At 31.4% G+C, this 13768-nt stretch overlaps 1 protein-coding gene across 1 annotated transcript in view; it reads right to left on the minus strand.

The window, feature by feature from the left end:
* Window positions 1–13768, minus strand: part of LOC129225632 (pecanex-like protein 1) — a 107045-nt gene that overhangs the window by 8721 nt on the left and 84556 nt on the right. The window contains exons 28-36 of the mRNA XM_054860098.1: window positions 12881–12939; window positions 12114–12329; window positions 11957–12016; window positions 8159–8352; window positions 7166–7396; window positions 5939–6042; window positions 2789–2936; window positions 2557–2708; window positions 2176–2254 (exon numbers count right to left, since the gene is read on the minus strand). Coding sequence (XP_054716073.1) covers window positions 2176–2254; window positions 2557–2708; window positions 2789–2936; window positions 5939–6042; window positions 7166–7396; window positions 8159–8352; window positions 11957–12016; window positions 12114–12329; window positions 12881–12939 — 1243 coding nt within the window. The remainder of the gene's footprint in view (window positions 1–2175; window positions 2255–2556; window positions 2709–2788; window positions 2937–5938; window positions 6043–7165; window positions 7397–8158; window positions 8353–11956; window positions 12017–12113; window positions 12330–12880; window positions 12940–13768) is intronic.

The following is a 13768-nucleotide window of genomic DNA, read 5'->3' on the forward strand; positions in this document are numbered from 1 at the left end:
TTTTTATACATAATCGCCATCTTTTCCGTGTGTTATTGTCGATGGTGCCTTAACTTCTGTATCAAGTGTCACAGAATTTCACTGCTAGAGTGGAACATGACAGTCAACAAACCACTCTGTTCTTGATTGCATTCTGGAGCTTGAGTCTAGTGATTACCACTTGTTTCCTAAGTTTAAGGAAACTTTTGAAAGCCAACGTTTCCAGAACGACGAAGAAGTCAAAAAAGGGTGAAACCCTTCCTTAACGGGTTGGGGGTGGAATTCTTTGACCCTCGATACAGAAGTTAGGGCACTGTCAACAATAATGTACAGATAAAGATGGCGATTATGTATAAAACTAGAGAAACTTTTTTCTTTCCAACGATGTAGACACTGCTGTATATTTGTACCCTCGTGTATACTGAAATGAACTGCCTTTTTTTTTTTTTTTTTTTTTTCAAATTTAAGCATTATTCTCATTGGATCTCCTGAGATTTAGAGCAAAAAATTTTGCTTTTTGATTCTTTGTAACCTCATTGCACTCAATATTTTAAAATAAAATAGTTTAAAAAAATTAAAGAAAAACACGATTTAGTAGCAAAATGAACTAAAAAGTTTAAAATAATCTTTGGATGACAAGTATATAAAATAATTGACCAAACACTTAATTTTACTGTAATAAAAGAAGCATGGGGGGCTGCCTATTTACATTTTTATATGGATAACAAGTGGAAGAAATTTAAGACAACTGATAAGAAGCCACCCACGCTTTTTTTCTAATACACAAAAATTAAGTGTTTGATCAATTACTTTATATACTTGTCATCCAAATATTATTTTAAAACTTTTTAGTTCATTTTGCTACTAAAGCTACTAAAGTTTCTTTAGTTTTTTAAACTATTATTTTATTTTTTACTTTTTAGTTCACTTTGCTATAGAAGTGTTTTTTTAGTTTTTTAAACTATTATTTTATTTTGTACGAATTATCATTAATGATTCACGGGGGGGGGGGGGGAATTACGCAGACTACGTTATAGACATTTAAAGGGAGAAGGTATTTTAAAGCGGTCTTTTTGGACGATTCTGATTTGGGGGGGGGGGGGCTTAGAGGGATGGACACCTTCAAGATTGTGGATTTAGGATTCTAGTTTTTGTACTTCAAAATCAAAAATTGTTTGTGTTTTTTATTTCTGAAAAATATAAAGTCATTATTACTGTTTTTTTTTTTTTTTTTTAAATAAGATTTAGATACTAAATATTGCTAACACCTGTAACTCTTAAATGAAATCTTTGTGCGTCTGTTCAATTTTTATAATGGAATGCATCTTAGTATTCTATTGCATTCTTTGCATCAGACATTTTGAATGCTTTCTGGTAAATTCATGTGCAAACATTGTTACACTCCACAGCTCTCATTTGTACTTTGTAAGTAATTCTAATAAGCCACTGGCTATTTGTTCAAAGGAAAGTTGGGCCCACAAACATACAAGTTAAGCTAATAAAAGCGTGTTAATTAGAATAAACTAATAACTTATCGTTAATAAATTAATTTGATTATAGAATTCGGTCATCATTGGGTCTGAGGTTACATTCCAAATTTTAAAAGAATCCGATAGCAAAAAAATGGGCGAAAATTGAGTTGCAAGATTAAATATAATTTCGGTGTAGATGGGATTAGAACGCACGTCCAATGATTCCCGGAGATGGACGTCAGCGAATACCCGCGCCTTAGACCGCTCGGCCACGAACGCTCATAACGTGGTGAAATGCACTAACAGTAATAAGCCACTAGCTCTTAGCCCAAAGGAGAGTTACTCACAAACATACAAGTCAAGCTAATAAAAGCGTGTTAATGAGCTCAAATTTGTGTACTCAACCATCTGGATAATTCTTGTTGCCATAACTTGTCATTTTCTGCACGTTCTGGATAACTAAGCTTCAACTGATGTTATACAAACATATGTGCATTGTATTTAATTGCATTTACAAACACATACACAATTAAAATTAAGAAAGAAAATACATCATATTGCCATACTTTGATTAAATTACTTGTATTGTGTCAAAATTAAGCATAATAGATGAGGAGTATTAAATATTGTACATGAAATCAAAAGCTCTTATGAACAAAAAACATATGAATATTTTTAACACTTTGAAGATATTAATTGAAAGCTGCCAAATTTCTGTACATACCTTGATCACACGGAAGCTTAAAAATCTTTTGTTTAACATAATGATTTTGTATTCATCACAACCATCTTCAAAAATATGCCTGTATAAAAGCAAAATAGACTATCAGATAATTTTGAATAATAATTCAAAATGCGTCAATTATGACATTCATAGCATATACTTGCTATGAAATATGTTGCTGAAATTTACATTTAAAACTAAAACAAAATATTAGAACATTTATTCAACATTGCACACACACACATAAAAAATAAATAAATAAATAAATAAAAACATTTTTTTTTTCTTTTTATTGTGTTTAAATAAAAGTTTACCTATTTAAATATTTTTAAATCAACTACAGCAAGTTTCAACATTACAGAAAAATAGTTGAAATATAACCTTAAAGCTAGCAAAGAAGGAACACTAGATAGAACTGCATTTCTCCAAGCTGGATCAGCTTCATGGGTTATGACCATTGTTTTCTCATAAGTACTAATAGCATCATACAATGTGGCATGCTCTTCATACTCATCTGCCGACATGAAATGGTCCTATAAAGAAAATATACATAATGTAGACATAATAATGTAAGCAAATAAAATAAACATAAAACAAAGAAAGAGCCATTTACCTGGTGAAGTTTGAGTGCCATACGCACACTAGGAGCAATGACCCTACGTAGGAGATCCATGTCCTGAAACACCCACTCGTCTCTCACTGATGTGATTCTGAAATCCCCCTTGAATAAGGCGTGTAAGCCGTATAAAAGAAAATCCACACTGTAAGAATAAAATTAATATTAATTGAAATCAGTACTTTAAATTTTATGGAATTTGTATAGTTGAGCATTTCATTGATTTGCACATTTTGCAAATCTGTCTACCAACTTAATGAATTCCAAATGTTATATTTTTGAATGCATATGGGATGATACACAAAATCTTGCCTACTGCTTACCTTCTAGAACAAAAACAGTCGGTGTTTTTATGATTTTGCTCCAATTAAGGAAAAAAAAATCTATGTAAAAGAATTTACTGCATTTACATACATCAATATTTTTTAAAAACTTTTTCAAACAATAATGCACTTGAAAAATGTACATTATTAATATTTTATCTCAAGTGATTCCTTGTACTAATTTACTCTCAAAATCTTTCTCATGTTACCTTGTGTGTAACAGGTTTTTTTTCTTTTCTTTTTTTTTTTTTTGCTAGCAGAATTTTTCATTATTTTCATTAGAATTTTAGAAGTATTTTATGCAACAAAATGTAGTTTTATTTCCTCCATCTATAAAATAAAAGTACAAAACAGAGCTAATTTTAAGGTAAATGGAACTGAAATCTTTGAAAGGATGTAGAAACTATACTTTACATTCTGAGTTGTACAAGTGTGGTTCAAAAAGTAAGACAACAAGATTTTTCATGGACAAATTGACATTTTTATGACAACATTGCCATGGGATTCACGGGATTATAAAGCATATCATCATATTGTGTATCATCCCTTATGCACGGGAGTAAGTTACAGAAGAAAAAAAACTTCTGACATAAAATCTATTTTCACGACCCTTTACCAGACCTTAAGAGATTTTTTTTTAAAAAAAAGGATTATAATAAAAACTGAAACAATTAAATGTCTGCAATAATGACACACAATTTTTTTTTCTTTTAAGTACAAATAATGTTTACAATAAAGTACAAATGACATTAAAGAAATAGAGACAGTTTGCTTAATAAAATATATCAAATCAATAACAAATAGAACAGTAAAAAATGATACAAAAGGTCATAAAATCACTAAATCCAAACACTTATATGAAGAACAATTCACACCATAAGAAACTGGGAGAATAAAAGGTGAGCAAAAACCCTTTAACACAAAAACTAAATAAGTAAAGATCAAAAACAGTTCAATATAAGTGCATAGAAAAGATTTTAAAAAAAAAAATCAAAATTAAATTAAAACCAAAAGCAAAATAATAATAAGTCCCCCCCCCCTCAAAAAAAATCAATATTAAGAATAAAAATAAAAAATGAATACCAAACTTATAAACACAAAACATAAAAGAATCATAAAATTAAACTAAGTGTATTCCTTAGGGAATGGAAATCTTCCCAGAAATCAAACTCTAAAGAGATTGAACACTTTGAAATAATTCCACCTGAATTGAAATCAAAATAACAGAATTTTTCAAAAAATACTAAGCACTTATCCTAATGCACTCAAAAGGATAAAATAACTTTTCTGGGACAGAAAGGACAATTTAAGTACTCCTTTAGTTTTCAATCATTTAAAGAACAAGACTTCACAAATAAAGAAAAATGAGGCTTAAGTCATGTAGAGAATATTTTATCATTATCTAGCTTTCAATCACAAAGTTGAGTGTTGAAGCATGCACATTTTTCTTAATGAGAAAGTACGGCTTGAAATGACTGAGTGCACTTTTTTTTCGTTTGTGAAGTCTTTTTCTTGGAATAATTGAAAACTACAGGAATACTTAAATTGTCTTTCCTGACCCAGAAAAGTTATTTTATCCTTTTGAGTGCATTAGGATAAGTGCTTAGTATTTTTAGAAAAATGTTATTTTAAAGTTTTTTGTTTCCAAAGAAAATTTTATTTTAGATTTTCAGTTTTTTTAGCGTTAAGTTGTACCTTAAGATTCAACAAATCCTTTAGTGAAATTCCGAAGTCTCTAAGTGGTCTAGTTGCTGAGATATAAGCAAAAGAATGGTACACAGCATATAAGTTACTTGTGATAAAGATCCTAGTATGTCTCTTTACTTAGCCCCGTTATCGATTATGGGCATAGATGAGGATAAAAACCCTAAGAAAGCAACGTCAGTGAATAAATTTCATTCTTGCTCCAGAGAAGCCTTGATTCAAAATTTCCATTACGATTACTATTAGCATTACATTTATAAGGCAACAAAATTTGTAACAATGACATTTATATTTAAACATTTAATGGGGAAATTACATGAAATTTGCTATTTTCCATCCTAACTGAAATAAAAAATTTATTTCAGAATTTTAATTTTTCAGCGTTTTGTTGTACTTCAAGATTAAGCAAATCATTTAGCGAAATCCAGAAGCCTCTAAGTAATCTAGTTGCTGAAATATAAGCAAAAGCCGGCCTCAGATTACTCCATGACAATCAGGCCAAGTATAATAAAAGTGCTTAAAAATGGTTGAAATACCAACAATGTTGAGATATGTGAGATTTGTTTAATTGCTGCTATTACAAACTCTTAAGTGATTCATTCTTCATTAATTTTTGTACTTATTCTTCTGCAATATTCTTCTTAAAATGCTTTTATGCCCAGTTTTTTAAAATTCTGCATTTAATTATTTTAATTTATTTTCACTTTTTCTGTTCAGTTACTGCTTTTGTTTATTTTTTATTTTATGTTATCACAATTATGCAGTCTATTTCTACTTGGCTTTATGCCAAGACCAGTGATTGTTCTCCAGTTTGTTTTTGATCCAGCAGAATTTTTATACTTGCCCAGTTTGCATTTCCTATTGATTCTACAGATTAGCATTTCTAATAATATCATCATATACTAACCAATCCCCCTTTTTTTTTGCTATTTAACCTGTTTGTTAAGCATTTTTGCAGCTTTGGTGCGATGGTTGTGACTTTTATAAACTCAAGTGTTCTGCACTGAGAGGGGCTCCTTGTAGTCTTCAGATAAATGCATGCAATAAATTTGAATTTTCAAGTGTTATTAATTAACATTAGAACTTATGAATAATTGTAAATAAATAATTAGAGCATTACCTGGCAAATGAGTTATGAGAAGCAGTTCCAAGTACTCGTCGTGCCAATAGACTTAAACCGAAGCAAAGTGACACCAGAGGTGAATCTTTAGAACTATTTATAGACTGAAAAATAACAAATAGAAATATAGTAATCATAGCAGAAATAAAATTTAATATTAATTTAAAATAAACTTATTTATAAAATAACATCAGCAATAACAATAAATGAAACAACATTTAAAACAGTTTGTTATATCTAGACAATGACATAATCTATTAGTATTATTAATTTGTTTGAAAAAATAATGGTTTTTCTAAAGACAATGGATTTTAAGTACCTTAACCAAAGCTGCCAACAATTACTCTTGTATCTTTTAAAGAGAATGTATGCAAACTATAGTGGATTCACTTAATTTATTATCATTACTATCATTTGAATGTTTCTTTTATTGTCATTTTAATGGCTACGTTCAACGTTGAATTAAAGAGTGAAGAAAAAAAATGTTAAAACTATCAAACAGTAAAGCATTGTATTGCAAGAAAAAATTTTAGTTCTAAAAAGTAAAAAGCATTAACAGTACACTCCCAATTAACCGTATCTCCACTTTAACTAGCTGTAACTAACTTAAGCATGAAAAAAAAAAAAAAATTGCAGTACAAAATTAAAAATAAACTTTAAAAAATGGGAAATAGATCTCTAGTGTGTTAAATGGTATCACTTTTTGCATTTAAATAATTAATAAAAGGGTTGCTGACAAGGGCGCCCATATGCAAAATTTTAAGGGGGGGGCTCAAAAATTTTCCCCATGGTTTAGCAGAATATTTTCCCCATGGAAACCGATTTCAGTACATTAAAATTTGATATTGTTAATAACTTATTCATTAATGGGTGGAAAAGAAATTTTTATACATTTTTGCAATGAAAAAAGCACTAAATGCAAGGAAGTTCTCATTTCAAAGGGGGGGGGTTGAGCCCCCCTATATGGGCGCCCTTGGTTGCTGACGTAGTTCACGATGACAATGACTTCAACATCAATGATGATGTGCTCTCCATCATAGTACTTAAAAGGAGCAAACACATCAAAAATGGCATTATGCTATATGGAACAATAGGCACTAGTTTCTTTTCATAATGTGCTTGTTTTCAAAAAATGGCAAAATAAAGCAGTTTACAGTGCTTCTGTTTCCTAACATTCATTAACAAACATGGAAACAAATTCATGCGAGACAAACAAACTCAACATACAAATTTATTTTTTGAAATGCAGAATTGAATCCAATCGAGATACACATTACAGAAGCTATTCCTGGAGACACCAGAGGCCCTGAAGTCATAGTCTTCATCAACTGTCATGTTAAACACTGGGTCCAAATCTGCATAATTTTTGTCTAGAGTTGACCTCAAAGCTTCTTGGATATGCTCAGAGTGAAGCCATTCTTCAAGCTTGGAATTGTTGACTGTGTAATACACTATACTCTAAAATAGAAAGGGATAAATAGCATACAAGATTATAATTGTATAAGAAATAAAGTTATAACAAATAGTTTCACTTCCTTCAAAAATATTTTATTTTTCAACAGTAGTACTAGTACATGAAAACACCACCAGCTCAGTCAATCTCAGCCGAAGACTGCAGTTTCGTGCTTATTAGCACTCATCAGCCCGGCATAGGAGTGACTGAGCTGGAGGTGGAAAACCCCTTTAAGGAAGCCAAGAGTGCCAAACAAACTGGTAGCTAATACAGAATTAGCACTGACCAGATAAGTGACTTACTGAATAGTAATACTAGTAATTTTCTCTTTATATAATCACAAAATAAAAAATTAATCGGACCTTTTCCATTTTTTATTCATTCACTGATCACTTATTGCTTTTAACTTTTATCTTGCTCCACCTCAAAGTTGTTTCAACAGAAGAAAACTTTCACCCATGGTCAAATTTACCATTTCGGATTAAATTTGGATTGCATCGATTGGTTATCATATCTAATAAGTTAGTGATATTTTAAACAAATGAAAACTGCTCTTTTAAGATACAAAGCTAACAAGAAATAAATCAGCATTTACCATATTTATTTATTTCATTTCAAACATGACACGATAAAGATTCTATTCCATTTAAAAATACTGAAGACAAACTACAAAAATTAGTTAAAATAGCAAAAGTTTGATGATTAAAAAAAAAGCTATTGTATTTTTTTATGACATCAAGACAAAATTTATAAAAGCACACATTTACCTTTACATAATATGTGATGAGAGCTTTTCTAAGATCATAAACTTGCAACATTGACACCGCACTGTTGTCAGAGATACTGTAACCCTCAATGACATATTTCGAAGCTGTAACCTCCCATGCAAGCCATCGTTGATTGAAAGCAGCATTCACAGAAAGCAAATGTGGAAGATGACCAGGTTCACAACAGCAGCAACCTGTAATATAAACATAATGCATTCAGTATTTGACTAAGGAAATACCAGTAAACTTCAATTCACTCCAGAATACAATTCTACAAACTAGTATGTTGTGGCCATCACGAAACTTTCTTCTATATTTTTCTTTTTTTTCTGATCCCTTCCCATGCTTAACGAGGAAGCAATACTCCCAACAAAAACAAAATTACACATGCAAAAACTTGACGACCATCCCAATGTCTGAATTATTGCAAAAGCAAAGCAAAGAGCGAAAATTGAAAGTTATTTAAAAAGCCTTGCTTGAATTAATTACAAATATTTTATTTGCTAACAAACATAAGATGGCAGCAGTTAAAAATTTTAAATCGAGATAATATTTCCAATCATTCCTATACAATTAAAATCACGAGAAGTACGCAGTCGACAATCTATTAGGATTTATCTTTCTTATTGTTGCATTGATAAAGATATTTTTGTTCGCAAAAAAAAAAAAAAAAAAAAATCAACACCTCTTGGAGCGATTGGCGTCAAAATTGAACCAAAGCCTGTTTACATATGGTTGGATTCACATATATTCCAAATTTCAACCAGAACGTAGCATTACTTCTCGAGATAGGGCGCTCACAATGGAAAAAAAGAACCGGTGATTGCGCTACCCCCCCTTTTTAGCTGTTGACACCAAAATAAAATTAGCTCTTATACCCACTAAGGGCTACTTGCCGGTAAATTTTTCTTTCATTCCCTTCATTATTTCTTGAGATACAGCAGTCACAATTGACGACAAAAAACGTTCTATAGCTCAACCCCCGTTTGAGTTATTGACACCAAAATTGAATCAGCACCTGTTCCTGTTAATGGCAACATATGGACCAAATTTTGTTTGATTCCGCCAGTTACTTCCTGAGGAATAGCAAGCACACATAACTCAAAAAACGTCCTATTGCTCCACCCCCCCTGGAAGAATTCGCGCCAAAAACCAATGGGCACAAGTTCACAAAGGGGCACATATGTGTACCAAATTTCGTTCGATTTCATGCGGTAGTTTTTGCTGTAGAGCGGCCACAAAAAACTGGTCACACACAGACGTGACACAGGGACACACACACACACAGACATACAGACATTTTCCAAAAATGGTCGAAATGGACTCAGCACACCTCAAAACGTTCGAATCCGTCGAAATTCGAAAATTTGCACGAATCCAATACTTTCCTCTATATATTAGATATAGAAGAAAGTAATAATGGAGTTAATTATCATAGTCATTGTAACCCTCAGATATTTTTTTCATAAGGTAACTTTAAGTGGGGTAATTTTCCAGGAATGTATGGATCAGTTTTTCCCAACTTTCTCAGACTCTGCAATAAAATTCTCCAACTTTTCTTGTTTTTTCAACTAGTTCTCCAAGACTTTTCCAGACACAAACTTATTAAAAACATTATTTTTTGTCTTAATATATTCAATATAGTTATATAGAGTAAAAGGTAATTTACTTTTTAAAAATGGTAAAAGTGTGCAAGTATGATCCCTGTTAGTCCGGATCAATGAAAATTCATTGATTTTTGAATTCTTTGCTTGCACTACTATGTCTATTGTGTGTTTGAGACAATTTAAAAGGAAATTTTTAAAATATATATAAACTATTTAAGAACATCACCCTTTATTGTACTTCGTAACTGGAATCTGATTAACCTACTTTTAACACCAGTTTTTACTTTCTTCTATATCTAATATATAGAAGAAAGTATTGGATTCGTGCAAATTTTCGAATTTCGAATTTTGACGGATTCGAACGTTTTGAGGTGTGCTGAGTCCATTTCGACCATTTTTGGAAAATGTCTGTCTGTCTGTATGTGTGTGTGTATGTGTGTCACGTCTGTGTGTGACCAGTTTTTTGTGGCCGCTCTACAACAAAAACTACCGCATGAAATCGAACGAAATTTGGTACACATATGTGCCCCTATGTGAACTTGTGCCCATTAGTTTTTGGCGCGAATTCCTCCAAGGGGGGTGGAGCAATGGGACGTTTTTCGAGTTACGCGTGCTTGCTATTACTCAGGAAGTAACTGGCGGAATCAAACAAAATTTGGTCCATATGTTGGTATTAACAGGAACAGGTGCTGATTCAATTTTGGTGTCAATAACTCAAACCGGGGTTGAGCTATAGAACGTTTTTTGTCGTCAATTGTGACTGCTGTATCTCAAGAAATAATGAACGGAATGAAAGAAAAATTTATCGGCAAGTAGCCCTTAGTGGGTATAAGAACTGATTTTATTTTTGTGTCAACAGCTAAAAAGGGGGGTAGCGCAATCACCCGTTCTTTTTTTCCATTTTGAGTGCCCTATCTCAAGAAGTAATGCTACGTTCTGGTTGAAATTTGGAATATATGTGAATCCATGTGTAAACAGGCTTTGGTTCAATTTTGACGCCGATCGCTCCAAGAGGTGTTGATTTTTTTTTTTTTTTTTTTGCGAATAAAAATATTTTTATTAATGCAACAATAAGAAAGATAAATCGTAATAGATTGTCGTCTGCGTATTTCTCGTGATTTTAATTGTATGGAAATGATAGGAAATATTATCTCAATGATTTAAAATTTTTAACTGTTGCCATCTTATGTTTGTTAACAAATAAAATATTTGTAATTAATTCAAGCAAGGCTTTTAAAATAACTTTCAATTTTCGCTCTTTGCTTTGCTTTTGCAATAATTCAGACATTGGGATAGTCGTCAAGTTTTTGCATGTGTAATTTTGTTTTTGTTGGGAATATTGCTTCCTCGTCAAGCATGGGGAGGGATCAGAAAAAAAAAAGAAAAATATAGAAGAAAGTTTCGTGATGGCCACAACATACTAGTTTTGGTTTGTCTCATTCAATATGTGAAAGTAGTTTTAAAATTTAGCACACAAATTAACTAAAGGAAGACACAATCTCATTTTTGATGAGTATGAAGCTAAGAGATGCGCTTCCCATTAAGTCATCAATAACAAGGACTTGAATATAATACTAGCTGCCAAAGGGGCTGTACTTTCTTTGGCTTCACTTTGCTAAAGAAAGTTAAATGACACGTTTTCGGTACGTAAATTACATTCCTTCAAACTAAAAGAGGAAAAAATTATTTAATCAAAAAACACATCGCCTGCCTTGGTACATTAATTACAATTAATAAACAATGAATTAATATTTTTCACAGAGCAGCTTTAGAATCTTTTGATTCTGAACTATTCAATAACTTCCGCTTTAAGCAGAAAAAAAGAGAGAAATTACGAAAGCAGGATAACATGGCCTTTAGAAAAGAAAAAACCTTCGCTCTGTGAGTCACTTGCCCTTAGCCGCTTCCCAGAATGATGGGAAATATTATGAGGAAAAATGTTCCAACGAAGAATTGCAAGGTGAAAGAGTTAAGGCTTTAATCGTTTTTAATTAATATCTCCACTAATTAAAGTAGCACAGCTATGCCACATAGCTAAACATGTAGCCAAGAAACTTATGAATATTAACGATACCTGGTTTGATGCTAAGTTTTCTGTTGTTCATCGGGATCAGCAATGACATAGATAGATAGTCACTACAATAACTTTTAAATAAAAGATGGAAAACAAAATTCTTTTACGCATACATACCTTCATCTTCATCAACTCCTTCATTAATTGCTTCAACTTCTCGTTGCTGGCAATATGTGCCTACAAATGAGTGAAAATTTTGAGAGCTGCTTGAAAAATGTAATGGCTCATCAGGCTAATTTTTAATCAGACACAATTTCACAAACACATTACTTACCTCGAAATTCTAACCCCCTTACTTGAAATGTGACAAGTCCATTTCCCAGCTCGATTACATGCACCAGGCAGTTCAGATTATCTGAAGCCAAAACAAAGCAGTCTCCTTGTTCCACTGCACCCCACCTTCCAAGGATAACATCTCCGTACAGTGAGTGTTGCAGAGAGCGTGTCAAATGTTCATAAAAGATGGAATTCAGATTGTTGTCATCAGCCCCTAGTAATAAAAAAAGGCACTACAGAGTGATCGTTTATGTTTCATATTGCTTAAGAAAGAGGCATCAAGTTTTTCTTAAGAACTTCCAATCAAAACTGCAAAATCCAAGCATATATATACTTTTACTAAAGACTAACTTTTAAAAGCAGTGAACAGCATTCATAACTACAGACAAAGTAAAACTACTCTAATTTAATACAGTTTTTAATGCCAGTATAAAATGTGTTTCATAATAACAAGGCAGTCAATACCTAACATTTAAAATTTGAGTGAAGCTGAATGCAGTAGCTAATAAAAAATAAATAAATATGATGATGAACTGGAAGTCACTGATGAAAAAACAATGTTAAAATCGGGGTTTGTTATGGGCATTTATAGGTTGAAATACACTCATTTCAAAAGGTTATAAAACAATTCAATAAAATTAGTCCACATTTTGAAAGGCAACCTAAACATTTTTTTTTTTTTTAATTACTTATTGAACAAATCCAATAACAAGACAAAATTTCTACCCAATATGAATAATGAAAGTTCAAGTAATTTTAACTTACCTGGGTTGCATTCCAACTGAGAAGATAGCCTTGTATTTGAATGATCAACACGCTTTGTGCTAGATAATAAAAATAAAAAGAACTAATACACCTGGAAACATGCATGCTTTTTAAATAATAATACAGTTTCTGACACAAATCAAGATCCTCAAGAAACCTCTAAAAACTCATGTGCTTGGCAGTTAGTTTCCACGCAATATTCGTCATCCCCCCCCCCCTTTGGGAACTCTTTTTTTTGCAATTGATCTGCAACAAGTGTTAATAACTTTTCTACTGTATGATACAAATCAGTTTAATTCGTTGTTTCTTTTATTTATTTATTTATTTTAAACAATGTTCAAAGTTTGCTCACTCAATTTCACCTCTCCCCTCCTCCCCCTTTCTTGGCATTTATTTCATTTTATTTATATCATTTTAACATTTTATTTTTGCCATTTCATTTATTTTTGATTTTAGTCTATTTTTGCATTTTTGGAAATTATATTCTTCATTAGTCTATAATGATTGAATTAAATACCAGAAATTAATTTACTGTCAACATTATATTAATAACTAATTTCTTTACTATAATGTTTATTAATCCTACAACAAAGAAATTTAAATTATTTGTTTATGCAGTAATTAAGTCGTACAACCTATAAAAATTAGTGCAATTATTGATAAAGATAATGCAGATAAAAATATTAAAATTTTAAAACTAATTTTAAAAAATAACAGGTATGCAAAAGATTGATTCATGCTGATGGAGAACTATTTGTCAAGTCTTGTATAAATGCTAATTTAATACTTTCATAAATTTCATTTCTGTAATTCTAATTTTACTCTTACAGGAGAAATTATGCAAAAAAAACACTTATCCCGAGAAATTTCCAAAACTAGAAGGTTGGA

This window comes from Uloborus diversus, chromosome 7, assembly GCF_026930045.1.
Source record: "Uloborus diversus isolate 005 chromosome 7, Udiv.v.3.1, whole genome shotgun sequence".
Classification (NCBI taxonomy): Eukaryota; Metazoa; Arthropoda; class Arachnida; order Araneae; family Uloboridae; genus Uloborus; species Uloborus diversus.